The 14,440-nt window shown below is 35.2% G+C and overlaps 1 protein-coding gene across 2 annotated transcripts; it reads left to right on the forward strand.

Annotated features, from left to right (window-relative positions):
- Positions 1–3,314: 3,314 nt before the first annotated feature.
- On the forward strand, positions 3,315–13,875 carry LOC144839781 (uncharacterized). Of its 2 annotated transcripts, XM_078695271.1 has the most exons (5): positions 3,315–3,474; positions 3,680–3,723; positions 10,588–10,653; positions 11,589–11,634; positions 11,977–13,875. In XM_078695271.1, the coding sequence occupies exons 1-5, from the start codon at positions 3,412–3,414 to the stop codon at positions 12,793–12,795; spliced, it is 1,038 nt and encodes a 345-aa protein (XP_078551397.1). In that variant the 5' UTR covers positions 3,315–3,411; the 3' UTR covers positions 12,796–13,875. The 2 variants fall into 2 exon arrangements, with proteins under 2 accessions (XP_078551397.1, XP_078551398.1); XM_078695272.1 differs by lacking the exon at positions 3,680–3,723 and having other exon boundaries at positions 3,384–3,474.
- Positions 13,876–14,440: the final 565 nt, after the last annotated feature.

Consider the following 14,440-nt stretch of genomic DNA (forward strand, 5'->3'; position numbering starts at 1 on the left):
TTGACTGGTTAAGTAGACAGTGCGTTTGTGCAGCGCACGTGTACGTCCAGTCTGGTCCGGTCATGTTTTTTCGTCTTACATTCGGAGGCTGCTGATAAGGTTCATTATTCTGTTTGCTTTCCAATTATCGTAGTTAAATTTATAACGGTTTAATGTGGTATAGTATATGACCACATTAGATAGTGATGCTAATGGTTGGATAACACAGTGACCCTATCCTGCATGAATTACGCATGTACCCGTACAAGTAACTAGTCGCTAATATTTGTATGTGCTATCTACATGAAGCGTATGTACCAGTTAATTAAAACAAACATTGGGCCATAGCGTGCTGGTTATACACCCCTTGACAGTCAAGTGTACCAGCCATAGAACAACAAGAAACAGGAGGCTAAGATAACCTATTGCGACCGCTGTTATTACCCGCCTACAACCGCTATCGAAAATCGATTTGAGTGCAAACGGACAAAAACACCGACAATAGGAATAACATTGATACAATGTTGTCAAGAGGGGCAAAGTGTACTTTAGTGTCAAGAATCATATTTAAACATGTAAGTCACTGGAGTTAAGTACTGCACAGTATCTGTTGTTATCAATAGGGTTACAAGATGTGTCAATCTTGTTACACCCGTGACGAATTTGTTTAAATTGATTATTTGCACATGGAATTTAGAGATATCATTTATAACTGTCTGTTTGAAAATTGGTTTATAAATATGATTTGTGAGGTTTAAATTAGTTTCAATTATTGTAGATGATTACTATCGCTTACAGATCGTGAATTAATGTGTATTGGCACTTAACAGTTATTTATTTATTCTGCAATTGTTACTTTACACCTGACAAGCTCAAGTAGTCCAAATTGAGACGGCAGGCACTATGTACACTAAACAATTAGCGCCCCAAGCAATTTGTTCCATACCCATTTCAATTTTAGATGTTTGTTCGCCATTTCTGTGTATTTGAAACCCGAACTTAACAACTCTGGCCCTGATTAGGTAGGGAGTTGTTCCTGGATTAGGGAGGTTTCGATTTGCGACCACGGACGGGGGACCTCAGGTCAATCGATGAGTCGTCGGTCGTCGTATGGATCTAGAAATCTTCAAACCTCGTCGAGGAGGTGAGGGGGAGCGTCGCCGAGGATACGTACATTCCAATATATACACATGCGCACAATGAACCAACATAACGTGAAATTCGCTTTTAAATTTAGAGGGCGTTGTGTATTTTTTAGACCAATTTAAATTAGATTTTTAAAAATTAATTAATTTTTGTCTGGGAGCTCAAGTTTTATACGTATGAAACGCCATATGTTTCAAAATATTTATCTCTTTACTATACAAAGGCGAAGTCGAAGCACAGTCTAGATCGTATACTATTTGGTTTAATGTTATGGTTAAGCCTACCGTTACTGAATAGCTGGTATGAAAGATAGAGGGGGCGGTGTAATCGTTTAGGATGCATACTATATGCACAGTGTACTGTTTTTTCAATGAAAGTCTCAATACAAATTGAATTTTCGCACTTTTTGTCTAAAATACGTTTAGAATAAGTTTAAAGAATTGAAAATACAGATTTCTGATGGCCACTGACTATATTAATTTGGGAAGGCTTTCGCCGGTCTCTAAGTGACCCATCCCGTCGACCCCTAAAAGAAAATAATAATAAAACATCAAAGTAATAGTATTTACTGCATTAAACAATTTGGTCTTTCCAGGAAGAGACCAATTGTTTAATGCAGTAAATAGTATTAGGCCTACCTTGATGTTTTATTGTATTTTATTTCAAATAATTATTTTCTTTTAACATCATATAAAATAGAAAAAAAAGTTAGTAACAAATTATATTACATTTAAACTGTGAATTAAGTAGGGAGCAATCATTAAAGGAAGCAGACAGATACTCGAGAAGATAACAACATCTTGAGTTGGGCCAGCCTATATCAAACAACACAGAGCAAGATAATTAAATGTTTTAAATTTGAATTTTCTGTAGATAAGAGGTGCCTCTTAAGTCAACTGTACTACGTAGGCCTGGCATGCTTTAGTGAAACCAACTTTCCAAACCAGTTTAAAGTAGGCCTATTCTTCTTGCGTAGGCTACCAAACATGACCAATCGGCCTGAACAACCGCGTTAATCGAAAACCATTATGGCTTTCTTGTTGGTTATGGTTTGCTGTTTATACAATCAAAAGAATATTGGGGAAGTCCCTGCATATCATATTTAGGTTAATTTTCTATTATAGATATCGGCCTGCATCGTGGTTTTCGTATTTATATATTAGATGCTCTAAAAAGGGAATTATTACCTAAATGTTCAAGTAATTTATTGCCAAAAATATGTTATAATTATTACTAATAATTATTAATGGTTTTAAAATATACGGAAGTATTGAAAAAATATTCATTGCATTGAACTTTTTCCCGTCGGTTTTTTGACCAAAAATGTATTAATGTTTGACAATAAAGGAAATACGTCATTTAAACATTTCAAATATAGCCCTACCTATAACCAGGGAAGAGTTAAATTGTAATTTAACTCTTCCCTGCTATAACAATCATGTTTCATTGTTGCTTCGATGATCAAATTGTGATACCGTTAGAACAATACGGACGTTTACAACGTATTACGCAATTGACATACATTTTAAAATAAAGGCATGCAATACCCGTGCAATATCTACTTGGAGCGCGCTGGAATTTCCAATGCAGTAGTACCAGACAATGTTATGACCAAACATTGTAAGTACTGTAAATGTTAGATCTGCAATGTTCCGCAGTCAATAGGCATGGGCGATTTTTTGATCTATTTATAGTATTCAGTAGGCCTACTCATTTTCAGAACTGACATTTATCCAAACGTAAATTCTTATTTTACGGATCTGATTTTATGAAACATTGATTATCACCAAAATAGGAAAAACATACATTTCGATAAAATCATGAGCATATAGTCATCCGGTTCGGTGTATTAGGTTATCGTCATAAATTAAAATAAATTTTGGGAAACCCGGCATTATGAATTTATTAACAGTAGCTGGTTCACCAATGTATTCATAATAGAATAGGCCAAATGTGTGTATACAAAATGTAAACATGATCTTAATTCTATTTCGACGATAGATAATATTGAACAGAACTGTGATCTATCTGTTTGAACGTTGTGTACAATTTTCGTGAATGTGTGGGCTTGTCTTCTGCCGCGCCCAATCATTACAGCGTCCAATCGACCAGAAAATCTATTGTGAAATCCATAAAATAGTGTAGCGCCAACATCGGAATTTTTGTTTCTAGTTTCATTTCAATGCGATTGATCGATTTCCTGCCATCGTCTGCCTAGCGTGAAGCCGTGAACAGCTATCGTCTGCTACTGCTGCCTCAGTCAGCCTACTATATTGTTGGTTGATTATGGAAGACATGGGAGAGAATGTTTTTGCCGCCGAGAGACTGTTAAAACGACGTATTCGAAAGGTAAGTTATTTTGTGGCAATTTTCAATATCTCATCACATTTGATCGTTACACGTTCAGCTTCACTCAGTCTGTCACGGATACGTATACAAATACAATACTCCAGGGCATGTTGTCTAAATTGACTGTATTTAGTTAATTCGCATGCTCCTTCAACTTATCTAGGTCTACCAGATAACGTGCACGCTAATCTTGTTGTTTTTCTAGGGAAAGGTGGAATATCTTGTGAAATGGAGAGGTTGGTCTTTAAGGTCGGTATACAAAACCATCTCACTTTTATTATTCGTGTGCATATAGGCCTACAGTTCGGAATATAATAAATATCCCCCCGCCTGTAATCGACCAGAAAAGAAACAACATTATGTGGTTTGAAAATTTGTGTTGGACATTTTTATAGGCATATTTACATTTCCTTTCTTATACACTTGAACAATTGAACAACAAATTGCAATAATGATTGAAGTTATGAGTTTTAAAATCGTGGGTTTTCCAGGATTTCACAATCAGGTAAAAGAATCTGTTTTAATACATATCCTAACGTTTAATAGTTTTTATAGTCATCCCAACCACTATTGCCCCTTTTAGTTGAAAGAACGGAATTCTAATCGATGAGGAGGGGACACACTGACAGAAGGTGATTGTAGGCTACCATTTTTGCAATTGACCTACGCATTTTTTAAACATTATCGCGACCGAGCATTACGATGTGTTTCATATACTTTATATTTTTTATTTTCGTTTCATACATCATCATTCAAATAATTCATTTTGCGTTCCTTTGATCATTATTTCGTTTTCTCGGTCGTTCCTTCAATCGGCAAGTTCGTTAAAATCCAAGGGACATGACATGCTTTACGCACATTTTGGGTTATGTACGCACCTGGGACACCCACCTGGGACACCCACCTGAATTATGTAATAACATTGATGAACAACGTGTTTGTTACATAGGTTGATACCGAGGTTTGAATATAATTATCAAACATGATTAAGATGACAGTGCCGGATCTTGTAACTATTCTGGTTTAGTAATTTAGATTTCCAAGTAAAGAATGACATTTACTCCCTAACGGCACTTAAATGCGATAATACGATTATAGGTTGACAATAAGGACACGTTATATTCTGTGTTCTCAACAGGATAAAGGAAAGCGCGAATTGGTGCGTATCTAACGGAATACGAAATCAATAGTGAACAGTATATAAGTTGGTCAAATTCTGTATGAAAAATACATAAAATTAGAAATAAAATATAATTATTCAATATATATATTTATACTAAAATGTTATTAGGCATAAATGGCGTCCAATATTTAGCAGTTTATGGTTTCTCTCATGGTGCCCGTATTTTTGTATTACCATGGATCGGCCCAAATTATTTTGGGTGTGGTTTGCTATTGTGTAACTGATCCGTCTGTCGCTTCCGACTTATTTAGCAGCCAAGCCCAAACCAGGCAATGACCGGTTTACAACCATCACATACGCTTGCTGACGAAAAATGTCGACTAAATAAATACTGGGCCACTAAACAGTACTTTGAAAGTAGATTCCAAGAACCACCCGTGTAGTACAGTATTAAAAGCTTTACGGTTAATAGAACAAAACAGGAATTGTACATGTGATATATTATTATTATTATAATCCGGTTAATATGCTCAATAACTCCGTTTTGCAAAAGTCTAAAGCACTTTAGTTTCGCGATCTGTAATGTTCGCGATGATGAAAGGAACACTTTAATGATTGTTCATGAAGAGGTTTTCGGGATTTTTTAAAAAACTTGATAACACAAAATTTGGAATATATAGATCTGTAAGTATAGACATAAAATAATGTCCAGTATTTCCTTTTGTTTAAAAAATAAAAACGCACGTAAATGTACGTTATCATCTTATTTGAAACTTGGTTCCCACGTTGAAGCAACAGCTTAAGCGCAGCCCTAACAATTTTACCAATCATGACGGGATAGTTCATCCACACTGTCAATTGCTTGTGATTGGTCAACTCACTTGCGCCGCGCCTACGTCGTGAGTAGGCACTGCGCAACGCAACGCGTCGTTGCGTCCAATTGGGAACAAAGCTCGATAGCCTATTCAAGTAAATAATAGTTAACCACATAAATATACAATTAGATGTTTCTATCGAATAAAGAATCTAATGAATCGGGAAATGAGTTTTCAAAACAAAAGAGAATCATTTCCGGGTGGTAACGACATTAGTATCGTGGACTGTGTGTTAAGGCCGGACCGACTGTGTACTTTATCGGTATACCGGTAGTCTATCTTGTTATATGTTGTCATTGCTAAGATTAGTCTAATTAGTGTGTGTATATGAAGATTACTCTTATCGGATTTCGTGGATTGTTGTTACAAGAAACGCCGTTCATAATAATATCGATAACTTTGTATAGCTTCTCATTCTGTCGGTAAACATGGAGGATGAATTAATGGTTTAGTAAAACAAGATGAATATTCGTTAGCATGAATGGAATGTTAAAATGTAAGAATTAGGCCGTGCACAGCAATTTCTTCTGTTGCAAAATGAATCTGTAAAGCATAGCTATTCGATGTACAGATTTTATATACTTAACTTGGTCTGTATATTTTATATGTTTGAATTTATATGTTTTTTCGGGCCCTCAATTATCAGTTCCTTCACTGGAACTGGGTAGGCCACCCTCATTAAAGATGGTAATAAATAAATAACTATAGGGTTCCCACTTTTGAACGCAACGCAAGGGCGTAAGAGCAACGCAAGTAATTTAACCAATCACGACGCGATGGATCATCAGACTTGTGATTGGTCAGCGTTGCGCCTACATTGTTGTGTCCTAGTGAGAACGAAGCTTTACGACCATATAACAACTCATCATAATTACAAAGATGAATTGTTAAGATCGGAACATATCCGCCGCCGATATGATTTGAACCTTGGATCATACATCCTGTAACTGTTCACAGCAGCATTTGACAATAGTCATTATGGACATCTGGTTGCAACGAATCCACTAAATGTGTTTGTTCTATAGCAAATGTATTATTTTAATCATCCCCTTGGACGCTTTTCGATTGTTTTTTTTTTTACCAAGTTTTAAAAATCCGGTTTCTCTGCGCGTATTATGTAAAATCTGTATAGAATTCTGAACCGTTATTAATTAGCCTAGATCGTTTACATTATTTTTTTCTTCTGAAAAACTAAAAAAAGAGTATAGCAGGCCTTTTAAAATAAGTCCGTACTTAACAATCATATCTAAGTACTGTATATGTTAATTATTACTCAAGTAATGTAGGCCTTAGTTTACAACATTAATTATCCATTATTAATGAAGTAGAAAATTAAAGAAACGTGACGTGAATAAATAGAACAAGTGACGTCATGACACTTTGAATATGGTACCATAATAAGAGAATTTCTCTTACGTCATCATCGCCAAATTACGCGTGTAGATTTTGACCATAACCGGTAACACCTTATCCGATTCCAATAAAAACTGAAACACGTATACAGTTGTGGCAAATATCATATGCTAAATGACATGTCACCATTCTGGAGCCTTCCTTTAAACACAGTCGTCACATGCTTGTATAACTTATGAATATACTTAGAGTTGTAGATGAATCCGCTTGTCTGCTGTGAGTATTAAAAATGTGAGATGGATTGTACCACCGGTTTCTTTTACTGTTTTGAAATAAAATCCTCCATCCCTGTAAGTTCCAATAAAAAGAGGTTCCCAATATTGGGCCCTTAGTCCATTGTTTTATCTTTGGCTGTTTGCTGAATTTTCAATAAATACATTTATAAATGAAACAATATTAAATTTAAACTTCTTAAGTCTACTACTTTAAACCAACTTCAGCTTCAGCAACTCAATGCGAGTTTCGGAATTAAAACAAGTATCAGTAGGCCTAAATGGTCACAAAATAATTTACACGCCCTAAAAATGACTGGAAAAAATTACTGAATTACAAGTTAAAGTAGCTACTTCCTGGTTGCACTTTTAACTTTGTTAAAGCACAAAGAGCAAGAATTATCTGAAATTCCCAACAATATTATTATTATGTAATTTCAAAAGCTAAAAACCGTCAGGAGACCTTTTATTGTAGGCCTATAAGTGCTAAAACAGGAAATATGATGAAAAATGATTAAAACATTCCTAAAAAGTGGAAGTTTATTTTAAAAGTTGGAATTCACCCTTTAATTAATACCGTATTACATAAGTTTAAATCTTTATGGATATAGGGCAATCACCGCAATAAAAAACGTATTTACGTGTTTTATTATTTTCTTATTATTTATGTTTATCGAACCATGTGGGGTGTTCATCATCACTTTTTATAATACAAAATACATACTTATACCGTGTATGAATGGATAGGCCTACTGCGTTGGTTAGAAGACTTCTAGGATTAAATTAATCATTTATTTACATAGAAATGATTAAATTAGCCAAGTCATATTGTATAATATTTTATAATAGGAAATTATTTCTCGTGATCACTGTATTATAATACGATGATGACGTCACTGTTCAAAATGATCGTGTGGTCATCACCAGCGCTATCATATCATGTCGCCTTTAGATACTTAATTGATAGAGAAGACTGACTATCTCACTTAGATATGATTGCAACTATGCATTAACGTAGCATTTAAAGTAATTTATTTTATTGATTGTTGAGGAAGAACGGGAGTAATTGAGGCAGAATGAAATATCGCAAAAGTCTATTACCTGCAGCATAAGCGCATGCGTAAGACGTGTATAGCATATTAATGTATTTCTAATGTTTATTAGAGAGTGTACTGGGATAATAATGCGGATTGGATCAACTTTTCACATGATCCTGATCCTGACACCGGCTTTAGTGAACATTTTGTAAACGATGGGAAGATTGATTGCTCGCTATTTGATTTTTGTCATGTCAAATAAGTTGGAATTTTTTCGAAAATTTCCTATAAATATTTTTTTTAAACTAGGTCTAAATGGGGAAAAGATCATCGATTAATCGAAGTTCCCTTTTGATTCACCAGAAGGAAGAACTTAATCCTTCTAAGCCTCATTTAGGTAGATTATCGCTTGAGTTGTTTAGACCTTATTCATTGGGAGAGGTAGTGTCAACTATTGTGATTTGGGTCAGTGTTTTCATTAGACCAAATAAAAACGAATTAAATTATCTAATTCATGGTTCCAAAGTGATTTTTCAAAAGATATTATTAACAAAATAATACTAATAGCCATATAAACATAAGCATACGAATCATTTTTATTAATAAAGGCCCATTTACACTAGGGCGATAACGATCGACGATAAAAAGATAAATATACATTTTTCGTACCCGAAACATAAGAATTTTAAAAAGTTGTCATCCTAGAACTATAGGATTATTATCTATGTTGCCTTTGATGAAAATAATATTTCCACACGTCCAATCAAATGACGTCATGATTAGTAAGAGCAATAATATCGTTACAATACAACGATTTTATTGTTTTTATTGATCATGACGTCATTTGATTGGATTTTCAAAAATATTATTTTTATCAAATACAGCAATAGTTCTAGAACGAAAACTGTTCTAATTTCTTTTGTTTTATCTAAGAAAAATGTATGTTTATCTATTTATCGTCGATCGTTATCGCCCTAGTGTAAATGGGCCTTTAAAGTAAATTATTGTTATTACGTCATGACTTCGGACGCGCGCGTTTAAAGCGTAAGGTCGCGTCGGTTTGGTAACCCGTCATTGCGTACTAATGTTGTCAGCATGATCGTGTCATGTTTCGACAGTAGCAAATTAATTACCGGTTATCAATTTTTTTTCACAACTTTAGTCTTGTGTAATATAAATAAATAAAACATAATTTGGAACAACTGTATGGTTGATAAACCAAAAGTGATGTATTACTAGTTTGACGGAAATATTAATATGCAAATGAATATTGTGACTGGGATGATGTTAACGTGACTGTTAAACAATAGGCCATTGTTAAGTGTGTGCGGTAAACGTTGAAGGAATCGATCGTTGATATTCTTCATTGACATTTGTAGTTGTAGATCATGATACCACATTCTATACATCATAAATGCATAATATGATAACAACATTATAGGATGTAAATGAGCCTTAGTATCAGACCTGCTAAAGTCCAAAGCCATTGCACCTCGTTTCTGTAATGTAATAATTGAACAATTTAAGCTTGAGAAAATATAGTGCTAATGACGTAGATATCGATAAGTACGAACTTTATTTTTTTAAACATAATATTCTACAGTAGCGTCTATTATTTGCAAACGGATCCAATAATAATGGTGCAGTTTTTTACGCGCGCGCGCACTCTCTGTCTCTACCGTTAGTGTGGTTTTCTTTTAATAAACTGATTTTTAATACATGGTTTGGAATTGAGCCAATAGTAAAGTAGTATATTAATTAGATGATTGGTTTTACACATAATAAATTACACGTAATTGGGACTTGTAGCAAAACATTCAGATTAACAAAGCTCAAATTTGAGAGGTAATTAATTATTGGCTGAAATGGCCATAGAATTCAGTTTATTTGTAGGTTGCGTAATTTGCTACCTTCGTTGTCGTTTCGTTATTTCAAACTAGAAGGTAGGAGCAGGCGGAAAGCCTCTCGACAGACAGACTGTCCGTAGAGGCGTCTCCGGTACAAACGAAAGTTGTTTGCAGACATAGATCCCCTAGACCTTTAATAAACTAAAGTATGCTAGTTTTTAAAGGATAACTATGAAATGTTGTTCTCAACATCAGCTGTCGAAGAAAGACATAAATAAATCAATTCTAACTAATATGAGTGAGTAATTAGATGCTATGTAGGCATTATCAGATGCTGTTTAGTAGTATTAATATTGGCATAGCGACTTTAGTGTCTTTATACACAGATACATTCAAAATAAATCATATAGGCCTAACATACACTGATACAAAAGGCACTTGCACACCCAGACATGTCTGGTTCTCGGGGAGGATAGAGGCACACGTGAGTTTTATAACTCGATCGCATACCCTATGAAACTGCCCCGCTGACTAGCAAAGCTCGAGTACTTTTTCTACACTGAGATACTCATGTAAAATGACATTGTTTTTTTTGTTTTTCATTAGGCACAACACGTGGGAACCAGAAGGCAATATTTTGGATGCTCGACTATTTGAGCGTTATGAACAAAGGTATGTTTGCAACGAGATTTGTTTATATCAAGTTGAATATCATATATAAACTGATAAAAGACACCGTTTTGGCGAATTAGAATGAAATACTATCCTCCCTAATTAACAGCATTAAGCAAAGTAAGCCTAAATAAAAAAGATAAAGAAATGTTTGGCTGCACTGACAGAGTACTGTAATATGTTATGAGGCCGTTTTCACACCCACGTATCTGCCCACGACTAGAAGGAATAATAACATAAAAGGGACAGAGGGAACAAAACCGTTAACTACCAGTGTCCCGACCACAGACACATTTGCAGATACTCAAAGCAAAGCAACGATACGGTGGTTCACTTTTTCTTTTGTAGGCGGCATGTGTTCACACTAGCGCAGCCTTATCGGATTCTTCCTTGTGTCAAACGGCATATTATTTCATTTTGATTTAGTGCTTACGAAATCCATTAAACAACTCAGTTACGCATCTGCTGTTCTAACTTTCGTTCAGTTTAAAACATATTATTGTGATGGACGCACGACGTTGATTACATTACATTTTTGTGTATTTCCTGCTACAGTAAATTCAATGAAAATGCCACTCTTGTGCAAACAAAGGCGTTCGTATAACCATGGTATAACATTGCTATTTTTCCAAATTTTCTTTGTGCATCCGGGCCTATAATTGACCTAGCTTAGTCACTGCTGCCCACGTACGTTTAATATCGTTGGCCTAATACATTAAACCCGGTTTCTGCGGGGATTTATCGAACAAAAGCGTACTGCAAAGGGCAAGATGCAAATCGAGGCATGCGATTCACGCAAGCCATGCGAATCATGAAAGTCTAAGCCATCAACCTACGTGACGTCACTGTGTTACAAAAATGTACGAGATAGGGGCGTTAATATATCGAAATCATTTAATTATTATTATTTATACTTATCTTTTTCTTTTCCACAGAATGAAAGTTACGAAAGAAGCAGAAAGTCTAGTCATGAAACCAAAGGTGGGTATAAAAAGTATTCTAACGCTAGGCAACAGCACATATCTGTAATGTAGGCCCCTGCTTGTGAACAAGACGTTTATAATTTAGTAGCCGCAAGATTGTAGTAGTCTAGATGTTATGATCTGAAGAAGTTAACATTTTTTAACTTTTACAAAGTTAGGCCATAACCTTTTCTGAATTATATATGATTAATTGGTGAGCTACCGCTGATACCTATACTCAGCTCATAGCAAAACATTGAATTAGTCATTCCTGGCTCATTATGACCATCAATGTTGCGGAAATGCGTGAAATGTTCGACTAACTTTGACGCACTGTTTTAATTTTCTCTTCTTTTTCCAGGGGAAACGAAAGGGATTAGTATTTCCTTATCACAAACACCAAACAGATGCAAAGACTAACATCGATAAAGATGTTGAGAATGATGCCACACAAGGTGACGTCATAGCGGACATATCCACTAAACATAAATCATGCAAAAATGCAGATGATAATTGTAGCCCTACGGAGAAAATTGGAAAATATTGCACATTGGATTTGGTTAAAAGTGCGTCCCAGGTAAAAGAATCACGTTTAGGCCAAGAAGCAAGTGTAGACCAAGAGTCAAGTGTAGGCCTAGCGACCAAGATTTTATCAAATGTTAGTAGTAGGCCTACACCTAAAAATATGTATTCAGGCATGACGACCTGCAAGCGAAAATCCGGAAAACCACCATCCGTATCACCAAAGGAAGCTTACGTTGTAAATATGAATTTCTGGAAAGGTCTAAACAGATACAGCACGTATTCAAAAACATCGTACAATTCAACCAATCACAAAAATAAATTCCGGTCACATGGTGATCTGGCCGCGTATCCTACTACATGGAATTATTCGAACGTAGGCTCTGCGCAGTCGTTACGCAGCGCTGATATTCACCCTAAAAGAAAGGCTTCTCTCCCACTACAAGACGAACCTCTAGACCTTAGTATTAAGAAGCCTAGATTATTTGACCCTACATCAAATGATGTAGCAAGTAGACAACATGTTGCTACTTCATCACACTCAATGGTAGCACCACAGACAAACATTTCAGCTAACGATTCTACAGCATTTATCAATATTATGGATTATACATATGCACTCAACAATAACTTAATACGAAAAAATTCTGAAAGATAAGAAAAGCTATATCAGTACTTATTTCAAATTTGTCGATTCATATCAGCACGACGGATCGGCGTGCCTTCCTGATTGCATCGGAGACAATATGTAGAGCGAGTGAGCGCGGTAGCGATGCTACGGAAAACACATACATATATTTCGTTTTTGTATTGGAATTTCCACGTTGTCAAGCAAGACTCCATGACAGCTTTAGAATATATTTACAAAATGTAATATGTTGTGTTCCTCGTATCGTGGACGCACCAGGATCAGTTGTCTCATTGGCAGTTTGTGCTCAGCTTTTATCAACTACTAAACATTGACACTAACCTTCTGACGAAAAATCATGATATTGTTTCCGTACTGAGAGTCGATGAAGGTTATTTTTACCGGTTGTTGGATTAATTAACTGTGAATAGCAAATGTCATTCAGTATTTTACTCAGGAGTTAAAATTACAATATTGTTGGGAAAATCACCCACTATAAATTTATACTCAACAAACAAACTTTATATATATGCTATAGGCCTAATTTTTTTTCAAAGGAGTTTTTTTGTGAGGAAAAATTAATTAATCTTATTCGAATTAACGAAAACATTGTATCTGTTCAAAACAGCCACTGGATCGTTTATCATAATTATAATATTTTGTTGAAGACAACTTGGAATTATAAATACATTAACCGCCACCCGGATTCATTTAAAATTAGAACATAAATGTTATGAGCAATTTTGTTCTTTTCTACCAGTTGATTCCAGAAACAGGAACTTCACTAATCCAAAGGTCAATGCAATAAATGTTCTGGATAACAATCTTATCAAATTGGATCTTTTTTTCATGGAGACTAACGGAAACGATAGATAGCTGGATTACGCATGGATATACTTATTAGCATTGCTTAAGAGTAACACGTGTTCTGAAATGGACCGATTATTATTCTTTCTGAAATAGACATTTATGTGGAAAACGATATTTGTATAATATAATCTTACATTTGTTTATTTATGTAGTCTAGTATAATCTGGATATAAATTTCATTTGTTCGCTATTTTGGCAGCGCTTTCAATTATAAAAATATTAAATGGCAAATGGATAGCATTTTTTATTTATTTTTGTTAAATGTTTGTTGTATAAATTTAGAGTAGTTTATCGATTTAAACGCCAGATGCAGAGCACATCCAGTCCTAGCATTAACCCCAAATGAATCATCTAGCATCGGGTTCGACGACCATTGGGACGGATACGGAAGTTGCTCAAGTTTTGGAGAAAATGGGCCTTCTAAATGGTTAGCCTGGACTATCAGAAGCCCACGGCCCTAGACTACTACACTGTATTACATAGGCCACACATCTTTCACGTTCAATAAAATCTATATTCTACGCCTCATTTCCGTATTGTTACAGAATATTACTTGGAGTTCGACGTATAAGTGTCATTTCCTGTTTTGTTTACATTATGCACAACCGATATTTATTATAAGTAGAAACACACTGACTTCGGTTTCATCACGTACTTAGTAGGCCTAGGCCTACTAGCTTACACACGTGCTACCAGAAACCCTAAAATGGAGTGACCCGGGGAGGTGACTTTTTTTACAAACATCGCTTATTCGCACAGAAAGATAGAACAAGATTATTATTTACGAACTGTAGAATTCAGTCTC

This window comes from Antedon bifida, chromosome 4 (assembly GCF_963402885.1).
Source record: "Antedon bifida chromosome 4, ecAntBifi1.1, whole genome shotgun sequence".
Taxonomy (NCBI): domain Eukaryota; kingdom Metazoa; phylum Echinodermata; class Crinoidea; order Comatulida; family Antedonidae; genus Antedon; species Antedon bifida.

Bases quoted from the DNA above. Each gene is read 5' to 3' on its own strand.
- LOC144839781 (XM_078695271.1), top strand. From the start codon at position 3,412: ATGGAAGACATGGGAGAGAATGTTTTTGCCGCCGAGAGACTGTTAAAA. The intron at 3,724-10,587 runs GTCGGTATACAA...GTTTTTCATTAG, and splicing joins TGGAGAGGTTGGTCTTTAAG to GCACAACACGTGGGAACCAG. The intron at 11,635-11,976 runs GTGGGTATAAAA...TTCTTTTTCCAG, and splicing joins GTCTAGTCATGAAACCAAAG to GGGAAACGAAAGGGATTAGT.